This window comes from Amphibalanus amphitrite, unplaced genomic scaffold (assembly GCF_019059575.1).
Source record: "Amphibalanus amphitrite isolate SeventyFive unplaced genomic scaffold, NRLGWU_Aamphi_draft 000504F_arrow, whole genome shotgun sequence".
In the NCBI taxonomy this organism is placed as follows: Eukaryota; Metazoa; Arthropoda; class Thecostraca; order Balanomorpha; family Balanidae; genus Amphibalanus; species Amphibalanus amphitrite.
Genome location: NW_024881998.1, coordinates 421,162 through 446,059, shown reverse-complemented (window position 1 = coordinate 446,059; position 24,898 = coordinate 421,162). Strand labels below are relative to the sequence as shown.

The 24,898-nt window shown below is 53.0% G+C and overlaps 3 protein-coding genes and 1 non-coding gene across 7 annotated transcripts in view; 1 reads left to right on the top strand and 3 right to left on the bottom strand.

The window, feature by feature from the left end:
• LOC122392862 (zinc finger protein 236-like) overlaps positions 1 to 8,134 on the bottom strand; it is a 29,569-nt gene extending 21,435 nt beyond the window's left edge. The window contains exons 1-9 of the mRNA XM_043388193.1: positions 8,047 to 8,134; positions 7,379 to 7,491; positions 6,954 to 7,079; positions 6,391 to 6,627; positions 5,944 to 6,072; positions 5,568 to 5,732; positions 2,757 to 3,044; positions 1,690 to 1,845; positions 120 to 1,310 (exon numbers count right to left, since the gene is read on the bottom strand). Of these exons, the coding sequence (XP_043244128.1) occupies positions 120 to 1,310; positions 1,690 to 1,845; positions 2,757 to 3,044; positions 5,568 to 5,732; positions 5,944 to 6,072; positions 6,391 to 6,627; positions 6,954 to 7,079; positions 7,379 to 7,491; positions 8,047 to 8,110 (2,469 nt within the window). The 5' untranslated portion in view covers positions 8,111 to 8,134. The remainder of the gene's footprint in view (positions 1 to 119; positions 1,311 to 1,689; positions 1,846 to 2,756; positions 3,045 to 5,567; positions 5,733 to 5,943; positions 6,073 to 6,390; positions 6,628 to 6,953; positions 7,080 to 7,378; positions 7,492 to 8,046) is intronic.
• On the bottom strand, positions 4,298 to 4,370 carry Trnaf-gaa. The gene has a single exon. It is a non-coding gene; the product is annotated as a tRNA-Phe (tRNA).
• Positions 8,135 to 13,421: 5,287 nt separating the features above from the next.
• On the top strand, positions 13,422 to 17,042 carry LOC122392873 (thioredoxin reductase-like selenoprotein T). The gene is made up of 3 exons (XM_043388209.1): positions 13,422 to 13,661; positions 14,904 to 15,033; positions 15,519 to 17,042. Exons 2-3 carry the CDS (start codon positions 15,013 to 15,015, stop codon positions 15,834 to 15,836), a joined length of 339 nt encoding a protein of 112 aa, XP_043244144.1. The 5' UTR covers positions 13,422 to 13,661; positions 14,904 to 15,012; the 3' UTR covers positions 15,837 to 17,042.
• A 96-nt stretch (positions 17,043 to 17,138) lies between these two features.
• The window catches only part of LOC122392860 (arginine-glutamic acid dipeptide repeats protein-like), a 97,756-nt gene continuing 89,996 nt past the window's right edge, over positions 17,139 to 24,898 (bottom strand). For 3 of the 4 annotated variants that reach the window (XM_043388187.1, XM_043388188.1, XM_043388190.1), the window contains 8 exons: positions 23,452 to 23,682; positions 21,134 to 23,185; positions 20,641 to 20,789; positions 20,244 to 20,384; positions 19,761 to 19,916; positions 18,901 to 19,384; positions 18,417 to 18,583; positions 17,139 to 17,814 (listed from right to left, as the gene is read on the bottom strand). In XM_043388187.1, the coding sequence (XP_043244122.1) occupies positions 17,751 to 17,814; positions 18,417 to 18,583; positions 18,901 to 19,384; positions 19,761 to 19,916; positions 20,244 to 20,384; positions 20,641 to 20,789; positions 21,134 to 23,185; positions 23,452 to 23,682 (3,444 nt within the window). In that variant the 3' untranslated portion in view covers positions 17,139 to 17,750. The remainder of the gene's footprint in view (positions 17,815 to 18,416; positions 18,584 to 18,900; positions 19,385 to 19,760; positions 19,917 to 20,243; positions 20,385 to 20,640; positions 20,790 to 21,133; positions 23,186 to 23,451; positions 23,683 to 24,898) is intronic. The other variant, XM_043388189.1, reaches the window with a different exon arrangement.

The window sequence follows — 24,898 nt, the reverse complement described above, 5'->3', positions numbered from 1 at the left end:
TCCTGTGCAGGTCAAATGACGGCCATATTGTGTCACAACCAGCAAAAGGATTAACAAATAAACCACAATATAAAGGAGACTAATGGACAACTAATCTCACAAACGTCCTCAGTCCTCACCTTGAACGGTTTATCCTTGGTGTGGATGCGCAGATGTCGCACCAGGTCGTACGGTTTGCGGAACTCCTTGGTGCAGAACAGGCACTGGAACCACCTGCGGCGTCCCTCGTAGCGCACCCTGACCAGGTACTTCCTGCCCTGCTGGTGGGCGGCGCTGTCCGAGCCCGGGTCGCCGTCAGAGTTGGCCCAGGAGCGGCGCGCGCCGCTCGCCCAGCCCACCTTGTCCACCAGGGTGATGATGGCCGGACGGTGGCGGCCGGGATCCTCGCCGTCCTCGCTCGGACCGGCCACGGCCGCCGCCGCGCTGGTGATGGAGGAGATGATGGAGGCTGCCTTGGCCGGGCTGATGGACGAGGTAGTTGGAGGAACGGGAGGGTCGGGGGCAGTGTCTGTGGCAGTATCGGTGGCAGGGTCAGTGACAGGAACAGTGGCAGGTTCAGTGACAGGCTGCGCTCCAGGCTCTGGGGCAGGTTCAACGTCAGCTTCTGCGCCAGGTTCGGCAGGTATAGGCTCAGCAGGTGTCAGCTCGTGCACCGTACGAGCCACCGGCGTTACGGAGACGTCCGGCACCGGCTCCGACTCCACATCCATCTGCTGCTGCTGCTGTTGGTCGTCCTGCTGCTCAACGTGCTCCAAGTCTGGCAGCGTGATCTCTTGCGAACGTTCTCCCTCCGGCGCTGTCTGCCCGTCCTTCTCCGTCGCTCCCGCTCCAGTCCCGGTGCTGCGTGCCGCCGCCGCCGCGGCTGCCGCACTCGCCTTTTTCCCCACCAGGCCCGCCAGAACCGTCGGCAGATCATCATCCACAATCGAGCCGGCAATGTCTGCGATCTGCGCGTGGATGCGCTCGCGCGCCGCCTCGTTGGCCGCCGAGTACTCAAGCAGCTGTTTGACCAGGTCGCGCAGCGCCTCGGGACCGATCTCCGCGCCCGGTGGCCGCTCGTGCATTTTACTGACGTGGCTGCTCAGCACGGCGGCTGAGGTGAAGCCGCAGCCGCACTGGGAACAGACGTGCGAGCGCTGCGTGGTCTCGCTCAGATTGTGAACGCGCCGCACGTGGTTGCGCAGGTTGCCTTTCTGTGCAAACGACAGCCGGCACAGCTGGCACTGGTGTGGACGCAGCTTGCCGTGCTTTGACTCGATGTGGACCTTGAGCGCATTCTTCTGGTTAAACGCTCGGTCGCACTGCTCGCACTGAAACGGAGGAATGTCGAAATCAGGTGTGTATGCTTCCGACGGAACTTAGCAGGGCTAGCCATTTTTTATTTTACTTGTCAAATGCTTTTCAATTTACACATGCATGCGAATCTTATTCACAAATCAGCCGACTGCATTCGCACTTGGATTTCAATAATAAGATTTGATCTTGTTGAATAAGAATCTTGTCGGCCCATAATGAAGAGGCCAAACAAATATGTTGACTTCTTGGGAGCCAGTGCCTGATGATAACTGCATATGATATATAATATGATATATGATATATGATATATGATGTATGATGATAACATATAATTTGGTTCAGCTTACGATGTAAAGCCAGCGTAAGGCACCAGTCTCGGCTCCATCAACCCACCTTGAAGGGCCGCTCGCCCGTGTGGATCAGCATATGCCTTGTCAGCAGGCCGGGCTTGGCGAACGTCTTCTCACAGAGCTTACAGCGCGTGCGGCCCGACGGCGTGGCCGTCTTGGGCCGCCGCCGCCTCTGTTTCACCGTAAGGAGAGACTGTACCTGTGCAGCGGAGACGCGGGAGGGGAGTTATAGGGTCAAAGAGGCAGCGACAGAACGGCTGGCGGGTTATTAACACTTGGTTATTTGGGTTTAGGACACCGTGGCAATAAAGCTATATGACGCCTATGACAGGAGACCATCAGCCGAACTGCGGGGGAGGACTACGGGAACAGCGGGAGTCGCTGGTAGGATAACACCGTTGGTAAACACCCCAATAAAGCTTGGTCAGTGGAGAGAGAGTCGATGTGATCAAGAAACACGATATTTCAATTACCTAATTGGCGTTTAGGGGCGTGTTCACAGCTGCGTGGCCATTTGCGACCAAAACACGATATTTTTATTGCACTGCTGTTTAGCGCCGGCTCGTATATCCGGAGCGGCATTAGGGGCGATCCGCCAGTTTACTGGGGGTGTTGAATGGCATCGAGTGTCAGGTGGCCGGCGTCTGGTTGGCGGGGAGGCGCGGTGTGGGAGAGGCCGGCAGTCGGCGCCGAGCGGTCTCGGAAGGAGGATAGAAAATGCAGTGCGTGTGATGCTACATGAAGAGCCGTGTGATAGGCAGCCTTATTTTGTAAGTACATCATGACCTTTGCTATGATGACTTTCTTTAGAGACGGCCTTAATGATTGAAGGTGGTGTGTGTTATGATGTGTGCAGTGGTCGTATCGCTTTGAAGGTCACGTTTATCGCACGAGTGCCAGCTCAGCTGGCCACAGACGCGTATGGCAGCACATATACACCAACGCGAACGAATCTCCCTCCGCTAATGCTTATGCGCATAACAGTGTGTGCACAGCAAATCTACGTTACGACTTACAACGGCATTGCGATTCAATGTTGCAGTGTGTGACAAGACCGTCTTACTGATAGTCTGCTAACTGCTCTCACTGACCCTTTGGCCCTCTACTTACCGTGCGGTGGGCGCGCACGTGCTCCTGAAGGTCGTCATAGTTGGTGAACACCATTTTGCACTGTGTGCAGTGGAGGGAGTCGGGCGGCGGCGGCTGCCGCACCAGTACCAGCTCGGTAGTATCGGCCAGCGCCTCAGCCGCCGCGTCGGCCAGACAGTCGGGCTGCTTGGCCGGCCGCTGAGGCTGCGGGGGTTGTGGTGCCGGGGGCTCCACCGCAGGGGCGGCGGCTGGTGCGTCCTCCTCAGCGGCAGGAGCCGTGTGTACGGGGAGATGTTTGTCCAACAGGACCTGGTCGGAGACAGACGGGTCAGTGAGCTACTCGCGGAGGTGGGAGCGGCAAGTGTTGTACGTTTTGAAGGGAAACCAGAGACGGGGGGGGGGGGAGCGGCAAGAATCGACCAAACGAATCACAGCTGACAGGGGCCTAACAGAAGTAATTACAAAGCTACGTTACGTGTCTGATAAAAATCGATAGACGGATTAACCCTCGCCCATGTAGGGGGGGGGGGGGGGTTGGTGCAACCCCCCCCCTGAGGTTTTTCGGAAATAGTGCAAAAACGGCGGCGCGCAGCGCCGCCAAATTTTGGGTACCTTATGGGGCAAGCCTTGCGCATCTTTTGATAAAAAAAATTTGACCGGGTCATGTCAGGTCACGGAGTTATGACGTCACAAAGGGAACAGCCTCCGGCCGGATTTTCACAAACTGAGTGCCAACGCCCGAGGTTTCCTGCCGGTGGTACGGACATCGGTTGATGGATCGTGATGAAACTTCCCATGCATGTTGGGGCAAGTATTGGCTATCATATGGTATAAGAAATTTGACCGGGTCAGGTCAGGTCACGGAGCTATGACGTCACAAGAGGAACAGCGTCCGGTACTATTTTTGAAAAGCGCCCGAACCACTATTTTGCTAATTCTTGTCACCTCAATGGGAATATGCAGCAATATTAGCTTCTATAGGGAGCAAATGGACATCCCAAATCCAAAAATACAATCAGATTTCAAAAATTTAAATTTTGATTTTTCGAATTTCTGCCGCCGACTGTGACCTTGCCGACTTCCGGCGCTCCCAACGCGCCATTTTTAGAGCTAGGGAAACGAAATACATACCAAACGATAGAGAATTGATCAAGGAACACGATAGTGAAGGTTTCAAGTCGATATCTCCCACCGTTTTGCCGCAATCGCCGCGGAAAATTTGAAAAAGTCTATTTTTCCGAAAATTTGACCTTTGACCGGTCAAAAGTAGGTCAAATGTTGACCTAGGACCAAAAAATATACCACCAATCGCGAGATCTCGGCGAGAGCAATCCGTTGGTCTTTTCCGCTAAGCTCTACGACGCTCCGTTTTCAAACGCCAAGGGGGGGGTCGCACCAACCCCCCCCCCCTGCATGGGCGAAGGTGGCAGATCGCCGTTTACGGGCGAGGGTTAAGGCACTGAAAAAGTCCACAGTCATAAAGAGTCTCGACAAAACCGACAAGAATACCTCCCGACAGAATGCGCTTGCACAGCAGAGATCCGCAGGCGCCCACCCAAAACTGCCGAAACCCGGGATCGAACCGGGGACCTTTAGATCTTCAGTCTAACGCTCTCCCAACTGAGCTATTTCGGCCACAAACAAACCACGGCGCGAAAATACAGCTGGCTATAAAGGACCTATGTCCTTCAACAACCCTCGCACAACTTCTTTCGCGTAGGTATAAAACAAACATATCTAATGAGGAAAGCCACCCCACTCTCGTGGCGTGGCGTGGCGTTTTTAGGCAAGAGACCCCATACATGGACGCACCAAGAGACTTGTCGATCAGCCACAACGCTCCTACACAAGGCACCACTCACAGTCCAGGCGCCCATGACGAACTCACACCGAAGTACAATACCAGTATAACGCCTTTTTGGGCGACTAACGGAGCGAGCGAGAGGGTGAGCCTTGCACGTGCGAAATTTCGAGGGGTACCTCCAGCTGACTTGTGCACGGCACCCTACTAACCGGTCTCTAGCGATGTGCCAAATTTGAGCACAATCGGCCCAGCCGTTCTCGAGATCTGGAAGCGGCACCCTGCACGTGCGCACGTGCAAATTGGGTCCCAACTGACTTTTGCACGGCACCCTACTAATCGGTCCCTAACCATGTACCAAATTTGAGCGCCTTCGGTTCAGCCGTTCTCGAGATCTGGAATCGACCCCTGCACGTGCGCACGTGCAGCAGCACCCCAACTCTGGCACATGGATATGCATTGCCTAGTGGGTGCCTACCTACATCCCAACTTTCAGCGCAATCGGCCAAGTAGTTACAGACATATTGCAACAATTATAAAAGTGACACCTCTTCGTTTTGCACGTGGCACGTGCGTAAGGGGTCACCCACATGCATCGAGAATAGTCCAATACTTGGTAGAAGGAATGAAGCTACCCTACAAAAATTACCGCGTGTAAATCGGTCGAGTGGTTGCTGAGATATAAGCCTCGCAAAAGCGTCCGCACTTACTCAGAAATTTCCGTTAATCTAAGGAAAGACTCCGCTCGCTTTGCTCGCTCCGTAATCACAGCAGCTCACAGAAGCAGCCCAGACCTGGCCCAGACATAGGTGGCAGTTGGCGCCCAACTGGGGGTGCCCAAGCTTTCTTAATTCCACGTCGGCTTGGCTTTGGAACCGCAACAGACGGCGGAGTTTAATGTCACCGCTAGGGCGGCGGCCGATTTGCTGTGCACGGGCACACCCAGCTCGGCACAATCCTCCATTTATGATCCCAGAAGTCCCAAGAAGTCATCCCATGGCGCTCTGAGACCGGCAGCCGGCGCCACCCACCTGCGTGGGGAAGTCCTGCTGGCAGTGCGGACACAGGATCGTCTCATCCACCTCATGCACAGCCAGATGGGAGCGTAGAGAGGCGAACCGCCGGAACAGGCGGTCACAGTCGGGACACTGCAGCTGGTTCGGGTTGTGCGTGACCAGGTGGAGCTGCAGGTTCTTCTGCTCGACGGACACGGGAGGGGAAGCTGGGTCAGTCATATGCCGAAGTGCGTAGGACTAGGGGCTGTGGCACAGTAGAGCTGCAAGATCATGCACATTGCAAGATGAGACATCATGGACTTAGCAGCAACAAGAATGATTTTGCTTTATCATATCATGAGCCAAAGGAGACGTGTTAGCCTAGGGCTATTGATTCTGCCATTGGACCCACCTCGAAGTTGAACTCTTCTCGGCACTTGTAACACTTGTAGGGTTTCTCGTAGTCGTGCAGCTTGACGTGGTTCAGGTAGCGCTTCCACAGGTTGAACCTCTTGCAGCAGCGGGGACATGTCCACGGTGCCTGAGGCAAACACGCGCAAATCGACCCGTCAGTAAAACCTGACTTGGATCGGCTCCAAATACACTGGACGCAAACGTACATGGATGCATTATGTTGGCAGTGGTGGCAAGCTGATCAGATGGGAAGAATACAATCCACATCTCACAGCACAGCAGAGAAAGGCGACCGTTTAGAGACGACACACCCAGCGATGACCACACACACACAGGCCCAGGCGGCTATACGATCATCTGCCTGTAGCTAAACATCTCAGTCATGACAGGGAGAGGTAGCTCACAGTCCATACCATATGCCACAGACCGCTGCAGCGACACGTACCGGTCCCGGCGGCTCCTCCTCCGGCTCCGGCGGGTACAGCCGCGGCACCCGTCCCCTGGTCGGCAGCTGCGGAACCGGGGCCGCCGGCTGCGGCTCCTGGTCCGGCTCGCCGGGATCCCGGTGGCCGGTGAGGTCGCCGGATTCTGCCAGCAGGGCCTCGACTGAGGAGAGGGGCCGGCCGGCCGGCGCCGCCGGCGGCACGTCCAGCGGTACCTCCTCAGTCACCGTCTCCAGGCCCTGCGGCGCGGCGGCCGGTCAGCGTGGGGGATCAGTACAGCGGAGGGTCAGCACGGCGGATTAGTACGACAGGCCAGTACGGCGGCGGGTAGCACGGACGATCATTGAGGTCAGCACTGAGCACGGACCGTACAACACCGGGGGACAACCATGACTGTCGCGTAAAAACCGACTTGACTCAGCCGCTATACAATCATCAACATTACACATTACGCTAAGATGATACAGACGTGACGTCTAGGTAATAAGATGTCATCTGGCTACTGGCTATCATGACAGGCCACGGGCAGCGTTAGACTTCTGACGTAGGCGGCGGCAGCGCCCACCTGTATGAGCTGGTGTCCGGCCGGGTCGGCGTCCACAGCGTTGAAGATGCTGTGAGTCAGCAGGTCCGTGCCAACCGGGGCGCTGTTTAGCACCAGCTGGCCGCCCATGTGATTCAGAAACGTCATCTGCAGAGCGACAAGCGTGGTCAGACTTAAGGATGACTCAAAGCCGTATATTTTAGTGTTGGCCACAATATGACAGGGGCATTTGTACAGAACGAAGCAATGTGAACGGGGTGACATGACTCATTTTGAGTGTATGTGAATTAAGCGTACTTTAATTCCTTACTTTGACGAGCATTTTATCACTACTGGCCGAAAAAGAAGCGCTCGTTCGTGGCTGAGTACAAACTCGGAAGTAGCAGCCTTTTGCTATCTTACTATTTCATAAAACAAAATACCCTCTCCCTGGCATTGTAACTCACGGCGTCGAGCAGGACGGTGGTGCCGTCGTCCAGCTGTTTGATGACATAGCTTCCCTCTGCCGGCACTACGTTGACAGGCAGGCCCACTGTCGAGGCCAGTCCGTCCTCGCCCACTGACGGCAACAGGTGATTATCAGCGGCGTTGGTTCAGGAAACACCGACCACAGTGACACAGCTCGGCAAAACTGGATAGTATTGGGTTGGGGTTACTTTATTCATCAATGACACACTCCAAGGTGTATGATGAGGTTTTACCTAAAAATACAAGGCTTCTCTCCTCATCAATATCAACAAACAATAAGTGGTTTGGTTTGACATCACAAACAGAAGGCATTGGAATTCTATGTCTCAGGTGTTTACAGGTTGCACAAAGCTTACACAACTTCTGAAGTTACCAAAATTTTGCTTACTGATATAATGATATATACTGATATAATGATATGATATCACATTGATAATATCAACTACCCACAGTTTGACAAACAAAAGAATGGGCAATGGAAATGTGTTGGGACAAGTGACAACTACATATTAGCAACAATATGATGCAAAAGTTTTGTATAAATTTCTACAGGCAGAAAATGCAACAAAAAAACTGACACAACTCAGGAACATATTTCAAGCAAGGTCTTAATTTAGAACTATGCAGAAAAACTGTCCACACTTACCATTGATTTGCAGGGCATTGGAGTTAACAAGATCATCAGTGGCTAAAGTCAGAACGTTCTCCATTTTAATTATTTACAGAAGAAGCTAGAACAGAAAAAATCATGGTTAAGTCAAGCACTGTTGAATTCAAGAGCCTCTCCACTAGGCTCCATATACCACAACAACAGAAAAACACAATCGATCGGATAAGACGTCTTTTGGGATGTGAGAAACGAGCGAGCGCGAGAGTGAGCTCTGTAAATGTATAACCACGGAGTGGTACATCCAGCTCACTTGCGCAACAAATGCAAGGGACCCTGCTAAGCAGCCCCTTGCGATGTGCCAGCTTTGAGCACAATCAGCCCAGCCTTGTGTGAGCAACCGAGATGTGCAAACGGCACCCAACACTGCGCGCAAACTGGCAATACGAGCTACGTGCGGCGACTACGGGAGGCGGGGTCGACATTTCGGCGCACTCGGGAGACGGCACCGGATTGCGACAGCCTCCTCAGCTGGGCCTCAGGTGTTGATTGCTGCCGCCGCGGGGAACTTCTCTGCCTTTCTGTCAACCTCCTTGCCTCAGAATCTCGTACACTGTGCTCATATCAACGCGGCAACGACCGTGGTAAAAAGCTAAAAATTTATGTTAAATTTTCAACCTCAATTTTTTTTTTGCCGTTCTAGACCAAGTATGTAGAGTAAAATAAACACCACCATTGGATTCCCGTGATTAGCTGCATCAAATAGATATCCTTTCTATACAAAAATATCAACTTCGAAATTTGACCTTTTCTTTTTTTCCTGACCTTGACCTGACCTCCAGTAAAACATAACCTAAACCAGCCCCAATGGTCGTCTAACCCACTCCATTGAATGTGAAATGTAAAATTGGCTACAAGACATGCATTATAAATAGCATTCACATGACCCTAGTTTAGATGGGTTTGTAATGTGACAAGGCATTAGTGGCCTGACCTCTGTGACCTGACCTGGTATCAGTGACTTCTTTAAACAGCTTATGTATGAGGCAGCCGATGCTCTATCAATGATTTTGGATAACATGCCTTTTAGTCAATGTTATAATGCTTTCCTTAGAATGCCCGTAAATAGTCAAAAATGTGACTTTGGAGTTTGGACCTGCCCTGAGACATCATCATCATCGGTTGCACCTAGGCCAATGAAAATTGTTAACAAGGTACCTAGTGCCGTGGCATTATCAAATACTGTTTGAGCTTTCAAAATCGGTTGGTATGTGTTGTGCCCCGTTACTGTTGCGCTTCCTCCGTCCTCGGTCACTCTGTATCTCTTTTCACCTTTATTCCTCAGGCGACTAGTTAACGCTCACGAGGCCAGAACAAGAAAAATAAATCATGGCGTCTTTACCGCGTGGCAGTGGCACAGCCTGTCAACAGTGGGTAGCTCTCCATGTTCTTAGGGGGCCAAAACGCCCCCCCCCCCCCCCAGCCCAGTGGGTGGTACAGTCCAAGGCTATATAAACCAGTCCGCCAATAGCTCAACAGGCCACAGGGCATGGGTTATGATACACAACAAACAGAAGCATCCCCTAAACCTAGCCCAGCCTAGCAGACAAAGGTTTGCGCACCAAGATTTACAAGAAAATTTGACACGGATTGCCCAGGAATCAATGATCTGATGCACAACAAACTAGAGTTGGAGTGGAGTGGTCCCTGCAGTTCACATTATTACAGCGGTGGAAAAACGTTCAATGAGACAAAATTAAGGAAACGGAAATGCTGCTAAAATTATATTCATACAGAGAAGCAGTTTAAAATCAAATGAATGAATTGAATAGAAATTGACTGCAACCAAGGCACTGCAACTAATGATGGCCTTGCTGCTAATCATAGCTGTAATGATAAGCAAGTGTGTAACACAATAATAAAGATACGCGTGGAAAAGCAAAGGATAAAAAGCACGCCTACCCCTCAAAATACCACCAAAATCAGTCGGTGACACACCAGGGAAATAAGCTAAAATTAGAGCGCTCTATTTATTGCTCCTGCCCCATGTTGAAGAGATACCCCTAAAAACGTGATCTTTTATCGGCCCTTACGCAGCAAGGCAGTAATTCTCAGACCGGTGGATGGTATCAATAGAAAGAGAATGCGTCAAAGATTAACATGAATTAATTAAAATAACATTAAAATGTTAATTAAACGTGGAAATTAGTCCCAAACATAAGCTACTTATTGCTCCTACCTCGGCGACGGCGCTCCCCGCAGTCGGCGGAGAAGCTAAAATAAAAGCCACCATCCTCCTCCGTAAGTCAATTTTAGAGCGGCCGAGTGGGCCGATGCGGGGCCACCAAACTGAGGTGAGACGTGGCTAGTAATTGCAAACCGCCATAGAAATCAATATCTTAAGACGTACAATATGGAATGATTACTCTGAAGCTGGAGTGAAAGCATGAGTAGATTGCAAGAAACGAAATGCATAGATTGGTTGAATTATGTACAACTACAATAGGCACAGCTCAGATGAAGCCATTTCTATGATGTTGACATATGACATAACCCTTCCTCTCCTCACCTATGACCTAAGTGCATTGGCAATTACCGGCATAGTTTTTGAGCACGAGTGTAATTCGCAATCGGACCGCAATACATGTTGCTAGGCTGCTGCAATTACAACGAACATACGAATACTGCCTTCATTTGTAGACGTTTGTTTTTTAGGCGGTCTTTGACGTGCAGGGGGCATACCTGTCGACAACTTCAGTTTCTCCGAATTTCAAAAACTCCCAGAATTTCAATTCCTTATGCACTGTTGTAGGTACAGCTATGTTCACAAGTTTTCGTTTTCTCCTGTTCTAAAAAGGATGATATTTGTCGATTTCGTGCGTCGCTGATAGGAGGGTGCGTTTAATAATTAGGCCCAACGCTTTCTGCATCCGCGAGTACCTTCAAAAGGGAACAACAGTTTCCATTTATTACACTATGGGACATGTGACAAAATGACCACTGGAACACGCATGAAACGGAGCTCATATTCCTAAAAATGTCTACAATCACTTCTTTTCTGACACTATTAGCAAATACCATCTCAAGTTAGGTGGTTGACAGACAGTCAATGGAGATCTGGGGAGACTGAGTGATGCCAATTCACCACTTAACTGATAATGAGGGCCGAGGGAAGAGAAACATGCAACATGCACAACTGACAACTTGACAAGTGACAAAACACTACCACTATTGCGCAGTGCACAACAAATTACAGCAGCCAGCCCAAAAAATGCTTTTGGTGGCTAATTGCAAAACAAGTCACTAATAAATGTCTTAGTTGCAGCTGAACACTGCACAATAATCACACTGTTCACACATTGAGTGAGATGCCACAGGTGGTTTGAATCACACTTTGGTTCAACTGCAAATCTGAAGTGTTGTCATGAGGTTCATACCTCCATGATCACAGCACTTTGGTTGTGGTTGGCATAACACTTGTAGTCTGCAGAGTTCCACATGAACTGCAGACACCTCATCTGGTGGTCTTCATGTTGCTCAACTTCTTCAGGAGGCAAATGTCGACCACCCAGCGGAAGCATGGTCCTGCAGAAAAGAAAGGTAATGCATAAGGTACAAACATTATCTGCTGAAACAGCTCCTTCTGTTGGCTGTTATTAAACTTTTAACATAGGTAACATAACAACATGTATTCCATGTATATTACATTTGTTGAAGTAAAATACTGCCGGCTATTTCAAAACCAGAAAATGAAATTATATTGTGGCATAATTCACCTGCTCAGCTATTGGTATCAAATAATAATTAATTTAATATTTGGCATATTCTTTATAACACATTCATAGAATATTCTACTTCACGTCACAAGGACTCACAATCTTTCTGTTGGGTGTTTGATTGACGCATTAACTAAGTTCGTCTTAGGTTTTATTATTGCAAAAAATTCATACCTATTGCATTATTGTATCAAAATACTGCCAGCAATAACAAAACAAGAACATGAAATGCAATGAGCAGGCCGCCTTTCCTTAAAATGGATTACTTTGAAAGGAATTTTAGTTTCTTTTAAGGAAAAGGAGAAATGATTATCAGGTAATTATCAGAAAACCACTCAACCAGCAAGTGGCTGGGTGGTTTCACAGCAAACATCAAGCCAAAACATATACTTACATCTATCTAACAATTGAGCCATTTGACTACTACAAGGATATTTGAGAAAAATAAGAATTCAATTATCCAATGTTGACTTCCTTGCAAAGTTTATGCCTTATTTTATGAAAATGTGTCACTAGAATATGATAATTATCATCGAATATTATTTAAATTACGATTTATTTCTATCGGAATGCACATGGAGTCCCGCGCCATTTTCGTCGACGATGAATATGATCGTGCTTCATGAAGAGATAAGGGGTTTCAATGGTCTTTCAAAGCAATAATTTGATGTAAAAATTTGTAGGAAATAATATGAAGCTGGTTCAAATGGCCATCAACCATTTAAAACACCGAAAATACTCACAACTCCGTCCCGACGACCACGCAGCACCGCGCACGCCACACTACTGGCACAATGCCAAAACTGCTGTCACAGCGGAATGTTTTTTTTCTCGATTGCAATTGTGGAATTATTTATTAAACAGAAGATGATTTTTCCGAAAAACCGACTGATTTCATACACAGATGCATGGAAAATAAAAAAATCCCGGTAAGTTTATTTGTATTGTTTTGTCGATTTTGACATGCTCCTAGTTTGCAGCCATATTTCGATATGTTCTACAGGGAGTTCAGAATTATTTCAGGACCAATCTTTTCCTCATTCATTTTCCCGTCGATCATGAAATTTTTAGAGCGGAACAATTGGTTTCCAGGCGGTCCGAGCGGTTTTCGTGAGAAGGGTGCAAAAATCGGCGTCATTTTTAGAGCCTCGACACCAGCTCAACACAGGACCCTATGGGAGACGGTGAAGTAGCGGGAGCAATAAATAGAGCGCTCTAATTTTAGCTTATTTCCCTGGTGTGTCACCGACTGAAATACTACTTAACTTTGCGATTGTTATTGCCTTTGCCTATTGACAGTCGAGACAGTAGCATTGGTTCAAATATTTTAGCTGAACTTTAAATGACGTCATTTGTTCATTTTTTGCATTTTCAGGATAATATTTTCGCAATTAAAGGTAAATAAAAATTTTTGCAGCATAAACTCATATAAAAATAAAATTCTAATAAACTTAACTTGAAATAATCATATTTAATCTTAGAAACATTAGCTCTACGTCATTTTTAGCACAAAACACTTAACACAAAATGCGACAGAAGATGGCGCACAATAGTTCATGTTTTTGACAAAGATAACGAAAATATGCAAAGTCTTAATCTGATAGCATGAGTTTTTAGCATCAGTGTGAGCTAGCCGTTTCTGACGCATCATTTCCGTACCGTACAACAACTATCATATTTTTTTTCTGAAAACTTCAAACATATCATGGCCGAATTCGGCCAAACCGCTTATCTGGGTTTGTTTGGCATTTTGTGCCTTTTGGTCGCCCGTGATTTCTTAGGTGGCGAGCAGCAGGGCACTGCAGAAGCGAGCGTTGGAGAAAATCCAACAAAAATCGCATCAAAGCTGATGGGACCCACTATTACCTTCTTGTATTGGTAAGTATTAATTAGAATGTTAGATTTTGTGGGCTTGGTTGGATGATTGAACCTCTTGTACATCGACATTGATTGCAAGCTGTATGGGAAGCTCGTGCTTGTGGTGAGTGATATGTTCAGTGTCTGATTCAAAATGACTGGAACTTCCAAATGTAATGGTTGTGAGACAGTGCTGGTTGGGAAATGAGGTCAGGTCAGGCCACTGGTACAAGGTCAGGGACAGGTTGATACTTATAACTATTAACTTAAGATTTTACCTATGAAAAATTTAAGCTGTTAAAGAGCTCTTAAATCTTAAGCCAATTGAGGCCTGTATTCTGCTTAGGCATGGATTTTTGACTGGTTTAAAGCTTCTTCACTTTGTAGTTCAAGTTTGAGCTTAACAACAACCACTGTATTACCTTTCATGGCCTAACAGGTGCAACACAATGAAAAGCTTTTTGACAAAAGTGGATTTTTTAGGGCCTGAAGGTATGCATGTGTCATAAAATCAGTAATATTGGTTGGTATATACCTAGGTTTGCAGGACAAATATTAATCAGCTCCCTCGTCTCATATTCACTTAGTTCAGCTGATCCAACTGCCCTCATGTGCAGAGTGGGACTCAGGCAACTTGTCTGTCTTGTCTGACATCCATCTAGTCACAGATGACGTAAAGCACTATTTGCTTAGTGATATCATACAGATCTCAGTGGTGCCACTGCAGAGAACAGCATCACTTATTGGAGACTGGTGTAGGTGACCTCTGACAGTGTGTGCCCAGCCCAGGAGCTCGACGCAGTACTGGTCCCGATGGTCACCTCATTCAGAGCCCCGTTTCACGGCTGCTGCTAGCGTGCTGCCAGCACACATGCCAAATTGAGTTTCCATGGACACATCAACAAACTCTTATCTCCATCACTGCCAGAATATGTGACGTCAGCTCGCGAAATGCTCTAGCAGCTTGGTAGCAGCGTCCAGTGAAACACCGCCCAGATATGGCTTCGGTCGCTGGTCGGCGTGTAACAATATGGCTGATAGCGCGTGCGTGTAGGCAAACTGACCCGTCGCAGCGAGCATAGGCACCCAGGAGCGGCGCGCCGGTGGAAAATTGAGGCATAACGTCGCTGAGATACGCCTCTGACCGTTTTCGTTTTTTTTTTTATTTTAATGAGTTTGTAAACTATTGGCGAGAGAGGGTCATCGAAACGACGAAAGTGCGGTTTCATGACGCCAGCGCGTTGCGCTTTGTACCGTTTTCAGTTACTCGTGAGGCTACCAGAAGGCATTTGAGCAGTATGCCGGCTTCATCAAGGACAAGTTTCCGGACGTGCAGGTGGAGGGGGAGAACTTCCCGCCGCCTACGTGGAAGATGGGACTTGCTCGACTCATTGTAAGTTCCGTCACATATCTGCCGACTCACGCACTCAGCATTGTGAGCGGTGTCGTGTGCCAAGGTTACAGGATTTGAGTGGTGGACCAGGGCATTGGGATGCCAGCTCTTATGGATGTACCGCGGTGCTCACGTTCGCTTAGCGTCTCGTATCGGGTTGATAAGACGATAAGACGGTCACGCCGCTTTAGATGGTGACAGGAGTCTGCATGCGAGATAAGATTCCGTTATGTGTATCCATTGTGTGCTTGCGATATGCATTCCTGTATCTTTTTCCTGAAGTATTTGACATGCTGGCACAAAGTATAAAGCATTCTATTCTTACTATGCATGATAACTTCGATATGGTCGAGAAAAACGTGGTAATTTACTTACACGTTTTGACCTGGGTAATCCCACATATTCTCCAGATAGATATTTCACGGGTGTTTTGCGTGCACAAATGGCCCTGCTGTCACTGATCCGTGTGTGTTGTCTGTCGGCAGGGTGTCGTCAAGCTAGTGCTCATAATGCTGGTGGTGGCCGGGGGTAACCCGTTCCAGTTCCTCAACCAGCCCACTCCCCAATGGTGGAACTGGCTGCAGGAGAACAAAATCTACGGCTGCATGATGCTCTTCTTCGTGTGCAACTTCTTCGAAACCAACCTGATATCGACGGGCGCATTTGAGATCCAGTTCAACGACGTGCCCGTGTGGTCCAAGCTAGAGACGGGCCGCATCCCCAACCCTCCCGAGCTGGTGCAGATTATCGAGAACCAGATCCGCTGGTCCACGCACGCCGGCGGCTCGATGGGCGGCGTCTAGCCGCGGAACGGGGCGCCGCGCCCGCCGGCCGGCCGCGCCGCCCGACCGCCGCCGCCGCGCGCGCACCGCACCAGGACGGCTGGCTCGCAAACCGGACTCCGGGGGAGCCGGCCTGATGCAGCGGTGCGCGCGGCCGGCGGCGGCGGAACGGCGGCGAGACGGCCGGCAGGCGCGGCCGAGTGATTGTGATTGTCTGTGGATTGTGTTCAGTTCGGTACCGGGTTTCTGTTCGGACGGGGAATATGTTTGTGGTATCCGCCTTCAATTTCCTTGAGCTCCGAGATAACCGGTGTTCTGTTCTTAATGTCTCCTGCTTTCAGTTGAGACGGTCAACATATCGGGACTGTTGTATTTCATTCTGCCAGTAACTTCCTACGGACCGAGAATCACTAATATTTTGTCTCCATTTTAACCACATCCCAGCAAATTGCCGCGTTACTTTGATTCCTCGTATCAATGTTTTGGATGAATGGGCTGGGCAGGGAGGGGGTGGGCATGTCACTAGGTTAGTGAGGGCGCTGAGTCTGCCTGTGCAGCTGCTCCCGGTCTCCGTAATGTATACCAACAAATACCGTAGCTCCACCAGCCGAGTTTGGCAAATCGAACAAACCCGTTTGTATTGGAGTGGTTGGACGAGGCGGCATATTTCAATAACTGAATGTGCAAAAATGATCCTCTCACGACATCTTCCGCTAAGCCAGTACACTGAACTGTGGAAATGATGCATGAACGTCGATGCAATAGTGATCGTAATTCTTCCTCCTCGGCCGTCTGTGTTTCAATTCTGTTTAGTTGATGCTTCACATCAATCAGACGAGTTTTGACTCCGTGTGTAACCACGAACCAGTTTGTTCCGTACTTCCGAAAAGGAGTGGTCTGAAATTGCACTCATTCTGCCTTATTGTTTTTTTCCAGCTGCATCATTTACCATCTTACGGCTAGCGCGTCGCTTCTAAATAGGCGTAGTTTGGTATCTGGAATCTGGTCGTGCTGAGTTCACATGAAGAAAATTATAAGTAATGAATCTGTGAGCATTATTTTATTGTGTCGTAATTGTGCATTTTATTGTTGTGTAGAACTGGAGCGATTATGCTCTTAGCACGATGTTTACCCGTATCGAGTGACGGTGCAATGTATCCTCTGGGGTTGATTATCCACCATGCGCCTTATTGCAAGCACGGTCTGAAATAAATAAATACAATATTATCCGTCTTTATATCCTCTGTACTTCGGTTGGCATTCGCATATTACCCGCTAAATCGTATTTAATAATTATGTATGTTCTGGCCAATGGACAGAAGGTACAAAAGGATCGTTTATTTTTGGGGAGTCGAACAGTTTCTTCCATCGCGCAGTCTCTCACGTGTTGATAATTCACTTTTCTTTATTGCTGACTTGCGTGTAGCCAGTTCGCTGGTGGAGAAGAAAAACACGAAAACTTCGTGTGTCAAAGCAAGGAGTTATCTATATTAGCATGGAAATATGTACACTATGAACCTTGTACAAAACAATGGTACAGCGAGCGTCTTCTCTGCTGGATCGGGGCTCCTCCCGCTGCTGGGCAGTCGCCAGTGACGGACAAGCACAACACGCGCCGCGTCTGAGTGAGATGAACGAGAGACCGGCGCGGGCCATGTGTGAGGAGCAGACGGCCGAGGCACGGCTTCAAGCCGTCCACGCCAGCCGCCCGGCACCGCTCCGTTCGATGTGTGTCTAACACTACCCGCCGCTGACGTCACCGGTATGACGTCATCACCGCCGCCGAGCACTGAAAGCCTCCAACAGTCCGGCGCCGCTAGTTGCACGTAGCTCCCGGTTCATAAATAATAAAGCACGCATCCTCTGGCGGCACTGCGCCGTATTTGCACGTAGGTCCGGCTCCGCGGGACGCCGGGTGAGGGGAGGGGAGGGAGCTCAGGGTTTGGGCGGCGCGCGGGCCGCCTCCTCCAGCGCCCGCTTCTCCCGCTCACGCTGGTATCTGAAACAGAATGACCGGAACGTTAGAAAATTCGGACACATCGGTCCATACCAACTGTCGCCTAATCTTATGACCAATTTGTTCGTTTCGCCCCTCTTTGGTCCCGCGCCTCACCATTCGTACTTCAGTTCCGAAAAGTCTTCCCGACTAACATGGCCAATCGCTCCTCTCCGTCTCACTCAGACCGACAAACTGATAATTTATATTCTTTATGAAACAGCTTAACCCATTACTAACCTGAAAACTTGAAACAGCCCTTCGCTTTCCTTAACTGGATGACCTACCCTCTATTCTTCAAACTGCTATGGCCAGCCATCCAGCTTACCACAACAGCCACCTCCCGCGCTGAACTGACCCATCATCCACTAGCCCAACCAGCACCCTCCTCCCCCTCCCTGACCTAAGTAACACCGCCCCCCTGCTCCGGTTTCCCACTGTCCTGCAAAGTCTCCCTCTTGACTGACTGGTAAATGACCATCCCCTCTCTCCTCTCCCAACCTTGTCCAACTAGTCATTGCCCCACTCTCCCTCCCACTGGCCTGAGCTCCTCTACTCTTTCTCCCACTGACCTGATGAGCTCCTCTACTCTTTCTCCCACTGACCTGATGAGCTCCTCCTGCTGGGCGTGGTGCGCCAGCAGCGACGAGTGCAGGGAGCTGGGCGGCAGGCCGTGCGGCGGCGGCGGCAGGCCCGGACCGCCGCCGGCCAGCCGCTCACGTTCCAGCAGCTGGCGCTGCAGGTGCTCCTGGGCAGCTGCGTGAGCCGACAGCTGGCGGAACACACGGTACAGCAGTCAGAACACTTGGCTGGGACAGAGAGCCAGACAGGCGACTGGCTTTATAAACAATGCGAAGGTATAATTGGCCGGATTGGGCCATGGTGGCCAGAACCGTCATGTGATTAGAAACAGACTAGTGTTCGCATGTCAGCTAAATGGCGATTGATGCAAGCGAATTGAATCGTTCATTGACAGCCGTTACCGTTATCTAAAAATGGCACGACCTAAGAAGTGACAACCTTTAATCTTCCACACAATTCTCAGTTTCCCACCCCGTCCCGAGTTGTCTCCCAGTCCGGTAAACTCACCTGCGCCAGTTGCTCCTCGTAGGGCCGTCCCAGATGGGGCGGGTAGCCGGCGGCGAACAGCGGCGGCTCTCCGGGCCGGGGCGGCAGCGGCGGCAGGCCGGCCGGCCGCGGGCCCGGGGGGTAGCCGGGCGGCAGCGGGTAGCCGCCGGCCGCGGCGGCCGCCGCAGCCGCCGCCGCCGCGTCGCCCGGGTGTAGGTGTAGGTGTGTGTGCGCGTGTGTGTGAGAGTGGGCGTGCGCGTGTGCGTGTGTGTGGTACTCGGGCGGCACGGGCACGCCGAGGCCGGCCATCTGCAGTCGGACCATGGGGTCGGCCAGGGAGAGCGGCAGCCGGTCGGCGCCCTCGGCCGACGGCGGTAGGGGCACCGAGGAGCCGCCCAGCCGCTCCAGACGCTCGCGCTCCATGGCAGACAGCAGGGAGGGCGACGGTGGCGGCGGATACAGCGCGCCCGGCGGCGGCAGGAACATGCCCGGCAGCATCTGGCGCCTGCAACCCCGCGCGGACACAGTCAGACACGGTTCGCATACTGCACGTCGGACAGGGGACGGCATGTCTGCCGAGGGAATTCATACGAATGCATGAGATTGTCGGTTTGAGAAGGTTACAAAAAGGTGAGTCACTCCCGTCTTGTTAGGCCTTAGTCGGTAGACTGGCAAACTGTCAGGTGATCAGTCGGCATTCGTAAGACGTCAATGGCTTCACGCCATTCAGGCAAAAATATACAGACATACCAATTACCAACACATACATGACGAAAAACGAAAGTATGCAGCAAATCACCAAATTCAAATGTTCAAATGTTTCCCGCTACTACCATCGCCTTCCCCGACGACCGTCTAGCGTCCTCTGAAGCTCAGCTTACCACATGTGCTGAGGAGGGCCGTACCTCTGCATCTCTAACCAATGGGCGTCCAGCGGGCGAGACTTGAACATCTCCTCCTTGAGGCGCTCGTTGAGGTCTCGCTCGCGCAGCTCTCGCAGCTCGCGGTCGCGCCGCTCCAGCATCTCCAGCTCCATCCTATGACAGATAAGGGGTAGTACAGGTGAGATGGACGGTCTTAAAGGTCACAGTGAACCATTCTGGTGCGAATTCAGACTGACAGCGGACTCTATGGCAACTAAGCCTTATGAAGTGCACAGGAGCGGCGGTGTCTCGACATCTCTCGTGTTCAATACCCATGAACGCCCGTCCCTCCCGTCTCCCCATCTTCTCTCGACTCTGCTGCTGCTTCTCCCGTCTCCCTGGTAAGTGGCATCTATCTCGTCTCCCCGTCATCTCCCATTTACCCTTCAATCTGTCCCCTCTCCCGTGTCGTCTCTCCCGTCTTCCCGTCACTGCACTGACCTGTCACGCGGGTAGACACCGGGCGGCAAGCCCGCCATGGCCGGAGCCATGTGCTCCAGGTGGGGCGGCAGCGGGTAGCCGACAGAGTAGGGCACGCCCGCTCCGCCGGGCGAGATGACTGGCAGCGGACGGCCGTAGTCGCTGAAGACAAAGCACAGACGAGTTACTCACGGTTGACAGTCGGCACTCACGGATAACGACAGACACTCGGGATAACTCGGAGGGCACCCATGGCCTATAAGGAAACACCGCAGCTCAAAGACCGAAGCTCCTGGCTCAGAACACTCACAGAGCGAAACCAACACTCGTAGCTAGCGGCAGGAAGAGTGTGGCCTTAGCTATATCTAAGCATATTTAAACTGCTAGGGCCGCGGCCCCTTCCCGTCTCCTGGCTCACCTGAGTCGCGACAGGCCCGACTCGGAGGGCCGCACCGGCAGCCGGTCGTGTTCGGCAGCCGCTGCTGCCGCCGCCGCGGCCGAGGGGGTGCGAGGGGAGCCGCGGCCCTTCTCCCCGGCGGAGCGCTGCTTCTCAGCCGCCTCCTTCCTCTGTGGACCGACAGGGGAGATTACACACCAGCTCACACGAGGTGCGCAGAGTGACCGATCTCTTATATACAGAAAAGGGTTCTGGAGAGTCCCGCCCGCTAAGCAGCAGACTATACCAAAATTTGATATATAATGAACAAATGGACGAATAAAAATGAATGAAGGTATGCATGAATGGACCAATGATACAAGTGTGACTCGAGATACGAATACGGATTACGGAATATTTTTGTGGCAAATACATAACAATGAATGCGGAAAACTAAGACGTAACGGTAAGTGCATACGCAAATTTCCCTTCGAAATCTAAAACCCGTATCGCAGCCGTCCCCCGCGCCACTCACCTGCTGCTGCTGCTGCTGGCGGTCGCGGTCGGCCCGCTCGCGCTCCTGGCGCTCTGTCTGGCGCCGCTGACGCTCCTCCCTCCTGCGCGCCAGTTTGCTGTCCGGCACCGGTTTGAATGTCATGTCCGTTCTCGCGCAGCTGCTGTTCTCGCCGCGGTTCCAGTGTCGCAGGAAGATGGCACTCTGGCTGCGGTGGCACTCCGAGTCCTCCACCTTGGGTTCGGGACTGGGCGGCCGCGCCGCCGGTGGGCTGTCGCCGGCCTCATCCTCGTCCTCTGCCGGGTCCGCGGACGGCTTCCCCGCGCCGCCGGACGGGTCGTGGTAGCCGGCCACGCCCGGTACAATGGTCGGCGGTAGGGCCTGCGTGGACGGCGGCCGCGCCGGAGGCTGGTTCGGGGTTAGCGCCAGAGGCCGCGGACTCGCCGGCGGGGAGGCGGGGCGGGCCAGCGGCGGCGGCGGCGGCTGCGGCGGCGGCGCGCCCGGAGGAACAGACGCTGGCGCCTGGGTGATCACCGACGATGGAGCGGCCGCAGAGGAGACGGGCGGCAGCTGCGACGGGTGCTGCTGCGGCGGCGGTGGGTGCTGAGATAGGTGCTGAGCTGGGTGCTGAGTCGGGTGCTGACCCGGATGCTGACCCGGATGCTGAGCTGGGTGCTGACCAGGATGCTGAGCTGGATGCTGAGCCGGGTGCTCAGCTGGATGCCGAGGTGGATGCTGAGCTGGGTGCTGAGCCGGGTGCTGAGCTGGGTGCTCAGCAGGATGTCGAGCTGGATGCTGCGCTGAGTGATGCACCGAGTGGTGGACAGAGTGCTGCACCGAATGCTGAGGCGGCACCAGCACGGACGATGTGGTGGCCGACACGCTGACACTGGACGAGTAGTGGACCGACGAGGACACGCTCGTCGAGTAGCTGTACGGGTAGTGTCGGGGCTCGCCGGCCGCCGCCGCCATCTCCATCGAGGCCGAAGCGGACGGCACCGTCGACGTACGCGTCACTACCGACACGGCGTTACTAGCCGTCGACGCGGGGGCGCTGGCGGTCGGGGCGGCCGGCTCTCGGCTCTCTGCCTTCCTCAGATCGAGAGTCTCGGGGTGACCGGCCGGGGCGGGCGGCGCACCTGCTGCCGACCGCGGCGGGTACCCAGGATACCCAGAGTACGGGTACGGGTAGGGGTAGCCGTACACGTGCGGCGGGTACCCTGGCGGCGCCGGGTGCGGCGGCAGCGGTGGCAGGGCGGGATGTGGCGGCAGCGGCGGGTGCGCCGGGTGTGTCGCGGCCACCGGCGGCGGCGGGCCGGTGACCAGCGGTCCGAGCGGCGCCGCCTCGGCCGGCCGCGGCTCTGCCTTGACAGTGGCCAGCGGCGGGGGCGGGGGCGGGGGCGGCCGGTGGGGTTCGTCCGTGTCGCTACGCGGCTCCTGTTTGACAGTGAGGTTCTCCGGCTCAGTGGGCTCGACGGGCTCCGTTCGCAGCGGTGAGCCGCCCGCCGCCTCTGCCGGGTACCCGAGGCCAGCCGGGTGCAGAGCCGACGGCAGGCCGTGCGGCGGCCCGTGCGGACCGGTGTGGCCGCCGCCCGGGACCTCGCTGTGCCGCCCAGCCAGCGGCGGCTCGGCGGACAGGCCGCTCTGCAGGCGCGCCAGGCTCGGCTTCACGTCCTCCTCGCTGGAAGACTCTGTGAAGGTGGTGGCAGCGCCGGCGCCGGCCGGCACCTGCGGCTCCAGCCGCTCGGTCGGCTCGGCCTGGTCCGCCTCGGCCGCCTGACGCTCTGACAGCTCGACTCGCTCGGCCGGCCGCTCCGGCTGATCGGCGGCCGCCGTGGCCGCCGGCTGGGCGGGGGCGGGGGCGGGGGCGGCCGCCGGCAGCGGCTCCGGTTTGAGCGGCTCCGGCTTGGCCAGCGATGCCGGCTGCGGCGGCTCGGCCTTGATGCGCGGCGGCTCCTCCTGCTGGTCGTCCAGCGACGGAGACGACGTCTGCGACGAGGGCAGGTCGGCGTCGGCCGCGTCTGTGCCCGCCTCGTCCGACGCAGAGTCGCTCAGGCTGTCCTCCGCCGACGCCTGCGAGAAATGACATCATAAGGTCACGCTGTGTACTCGGGGAACAACGGCATGCAAATCGCCCATTTCTGGCGCACAGCTACTGAGCTTGCTGAAGACTTCCAGCAAAATCTTCCATAGTTCCGATAAAAGATTCTGATAAATATTGTGTTTGTCCGGTGATTGTCGGGTGTGAGAGCACCTGGACTGCATTAGCCATAAAAAAGCGAAACGGTACGTACGCAACAAAGTGACCGACACTGACTGCCCAAGAGCTCTCCACTCACATAATTGACGCCCTTCTTCTTTTTGGCTGCCTTTCCGTCCGGGGTGTCGAGGTGCGTGCCGGCCCGTTTGGCGGTGGCCGCCGGCCGCGGCCGCTGGGACGAAGTGCGCGACTTGTCCGAGGAGCTGCTGGCCGAACAGGTGCTGGCGGCGCCCGGGGACTGGCGGCCCGCGTCGGAGGGTGTGTTGGCCCGACTGCCGCTGGCGCCGCGACGCGGACGGTGGCCGCGGGACTGTGGAAGGAGACAGGGTGGTCAGTGGGTGGGAGATGCATGGATGCACTGCTTAAGATACATGGCTGGGTGTGCTCGGCCGCGCGAGGACGAGGGTCATCAGTATGGGTCGAATATGGTAGGAACCGTGCAGTCGGTTCACAAATATGAGACAGGCACGATTTGAGGAGGATACAGAGGGCGAAAACCAGCCTCGAATGGCTCGATTTTATCTTTGGGCCTCACCATAGAAATAAAGACACTTGATAACAAACGAGTTAAACGAAGTTAGCCGGACCATGTCGACATAAAATCAGGGATGATACAGAATCGGGAGACATGAGTCAATACGGAAGAGCATAGCTGAGAGCAAAGCTTCCATTCGGGAACGGAGGTTGGAGAGCCAAGAAAAGTTTGGACTACTTGACATCGTGCAGCCGTCGAAAGATACTGCAACCCTTTGGTCGTCAACTTGTGCCACGTAGCGGTGGCGCTATTAGTCATTATTTGTCATCATGTCACACCTGTGATATCAACAAATCATTTTGGCAGGCATTGACGCAGCTGTTGTATAATCACACCACATAACTGAGGCACCGCTCGTGGACTCGAATAGTGTAGCGTTGGGTGGGACCGTAGTCCGTAACAGTGGCTGCACCGTGCCGGTATGAAGCGCGCGATGACGAATATCCACCCGCTGCAATTGCTGGATGTTATGTAACGAACTACACAGACTACGGTCTACGGTGACATCGTGTATACCTTCCTTCATGCCTCTCTTAATGTCAGGGGCCAATGTAAGCCCCGTGACTTGAGCAGTTTCAGATAGATTACCTAGTGGTCACCCCTCCCCCCGCCACTCGAAGGCATACCTCCTGCAATTCGCACACAAGAGACAGCAGAACGACGACGGGCTGAAACTCGGGCCGTGTCCAATCCGCCGTGCTCGTAGACAGCCGCGGCTCGGGCGCGGACCGCACACTCTCCTCGGGCGGCGGCGGGGGCGGCGGCGGCAGAGCCACGTCCCGGCCGTAGACGGCGGCGCCGAGCCGTCTGCGGCCCCAGGTTAGCCACTCGAGGCTGCGTGCCAGCCCGTGCCGCCGCTGCTCGCGGTAGCTGTGCCGTGCCGCGCGAGCCTTCTCCAGGTTAGCCGCCAGCTGGAGGTACCGACGCCGCCGCATCTTCAGGGATTACAGTCTGAAGCGCAGGGAAGAGAGCACCGAAATTCTGGCCTTCC

What these genes read in the sequence shown, in the direction of transcription:
- LOC122392873 (XM_043388209.1), top strand. Translation starts at nt 15,013, where the DNA reads ATGGGACTTGCTCGACTCATT. An exon ending in TGGGACTTGCTCGACTCATT is followed by an intron (nt 15,034 to 15,518) that starts GTAAGTTCCGTC and finishes GTCTGTCGGCAG; the next exon opens with GGTGTCGTCAAGCTAGTGCT.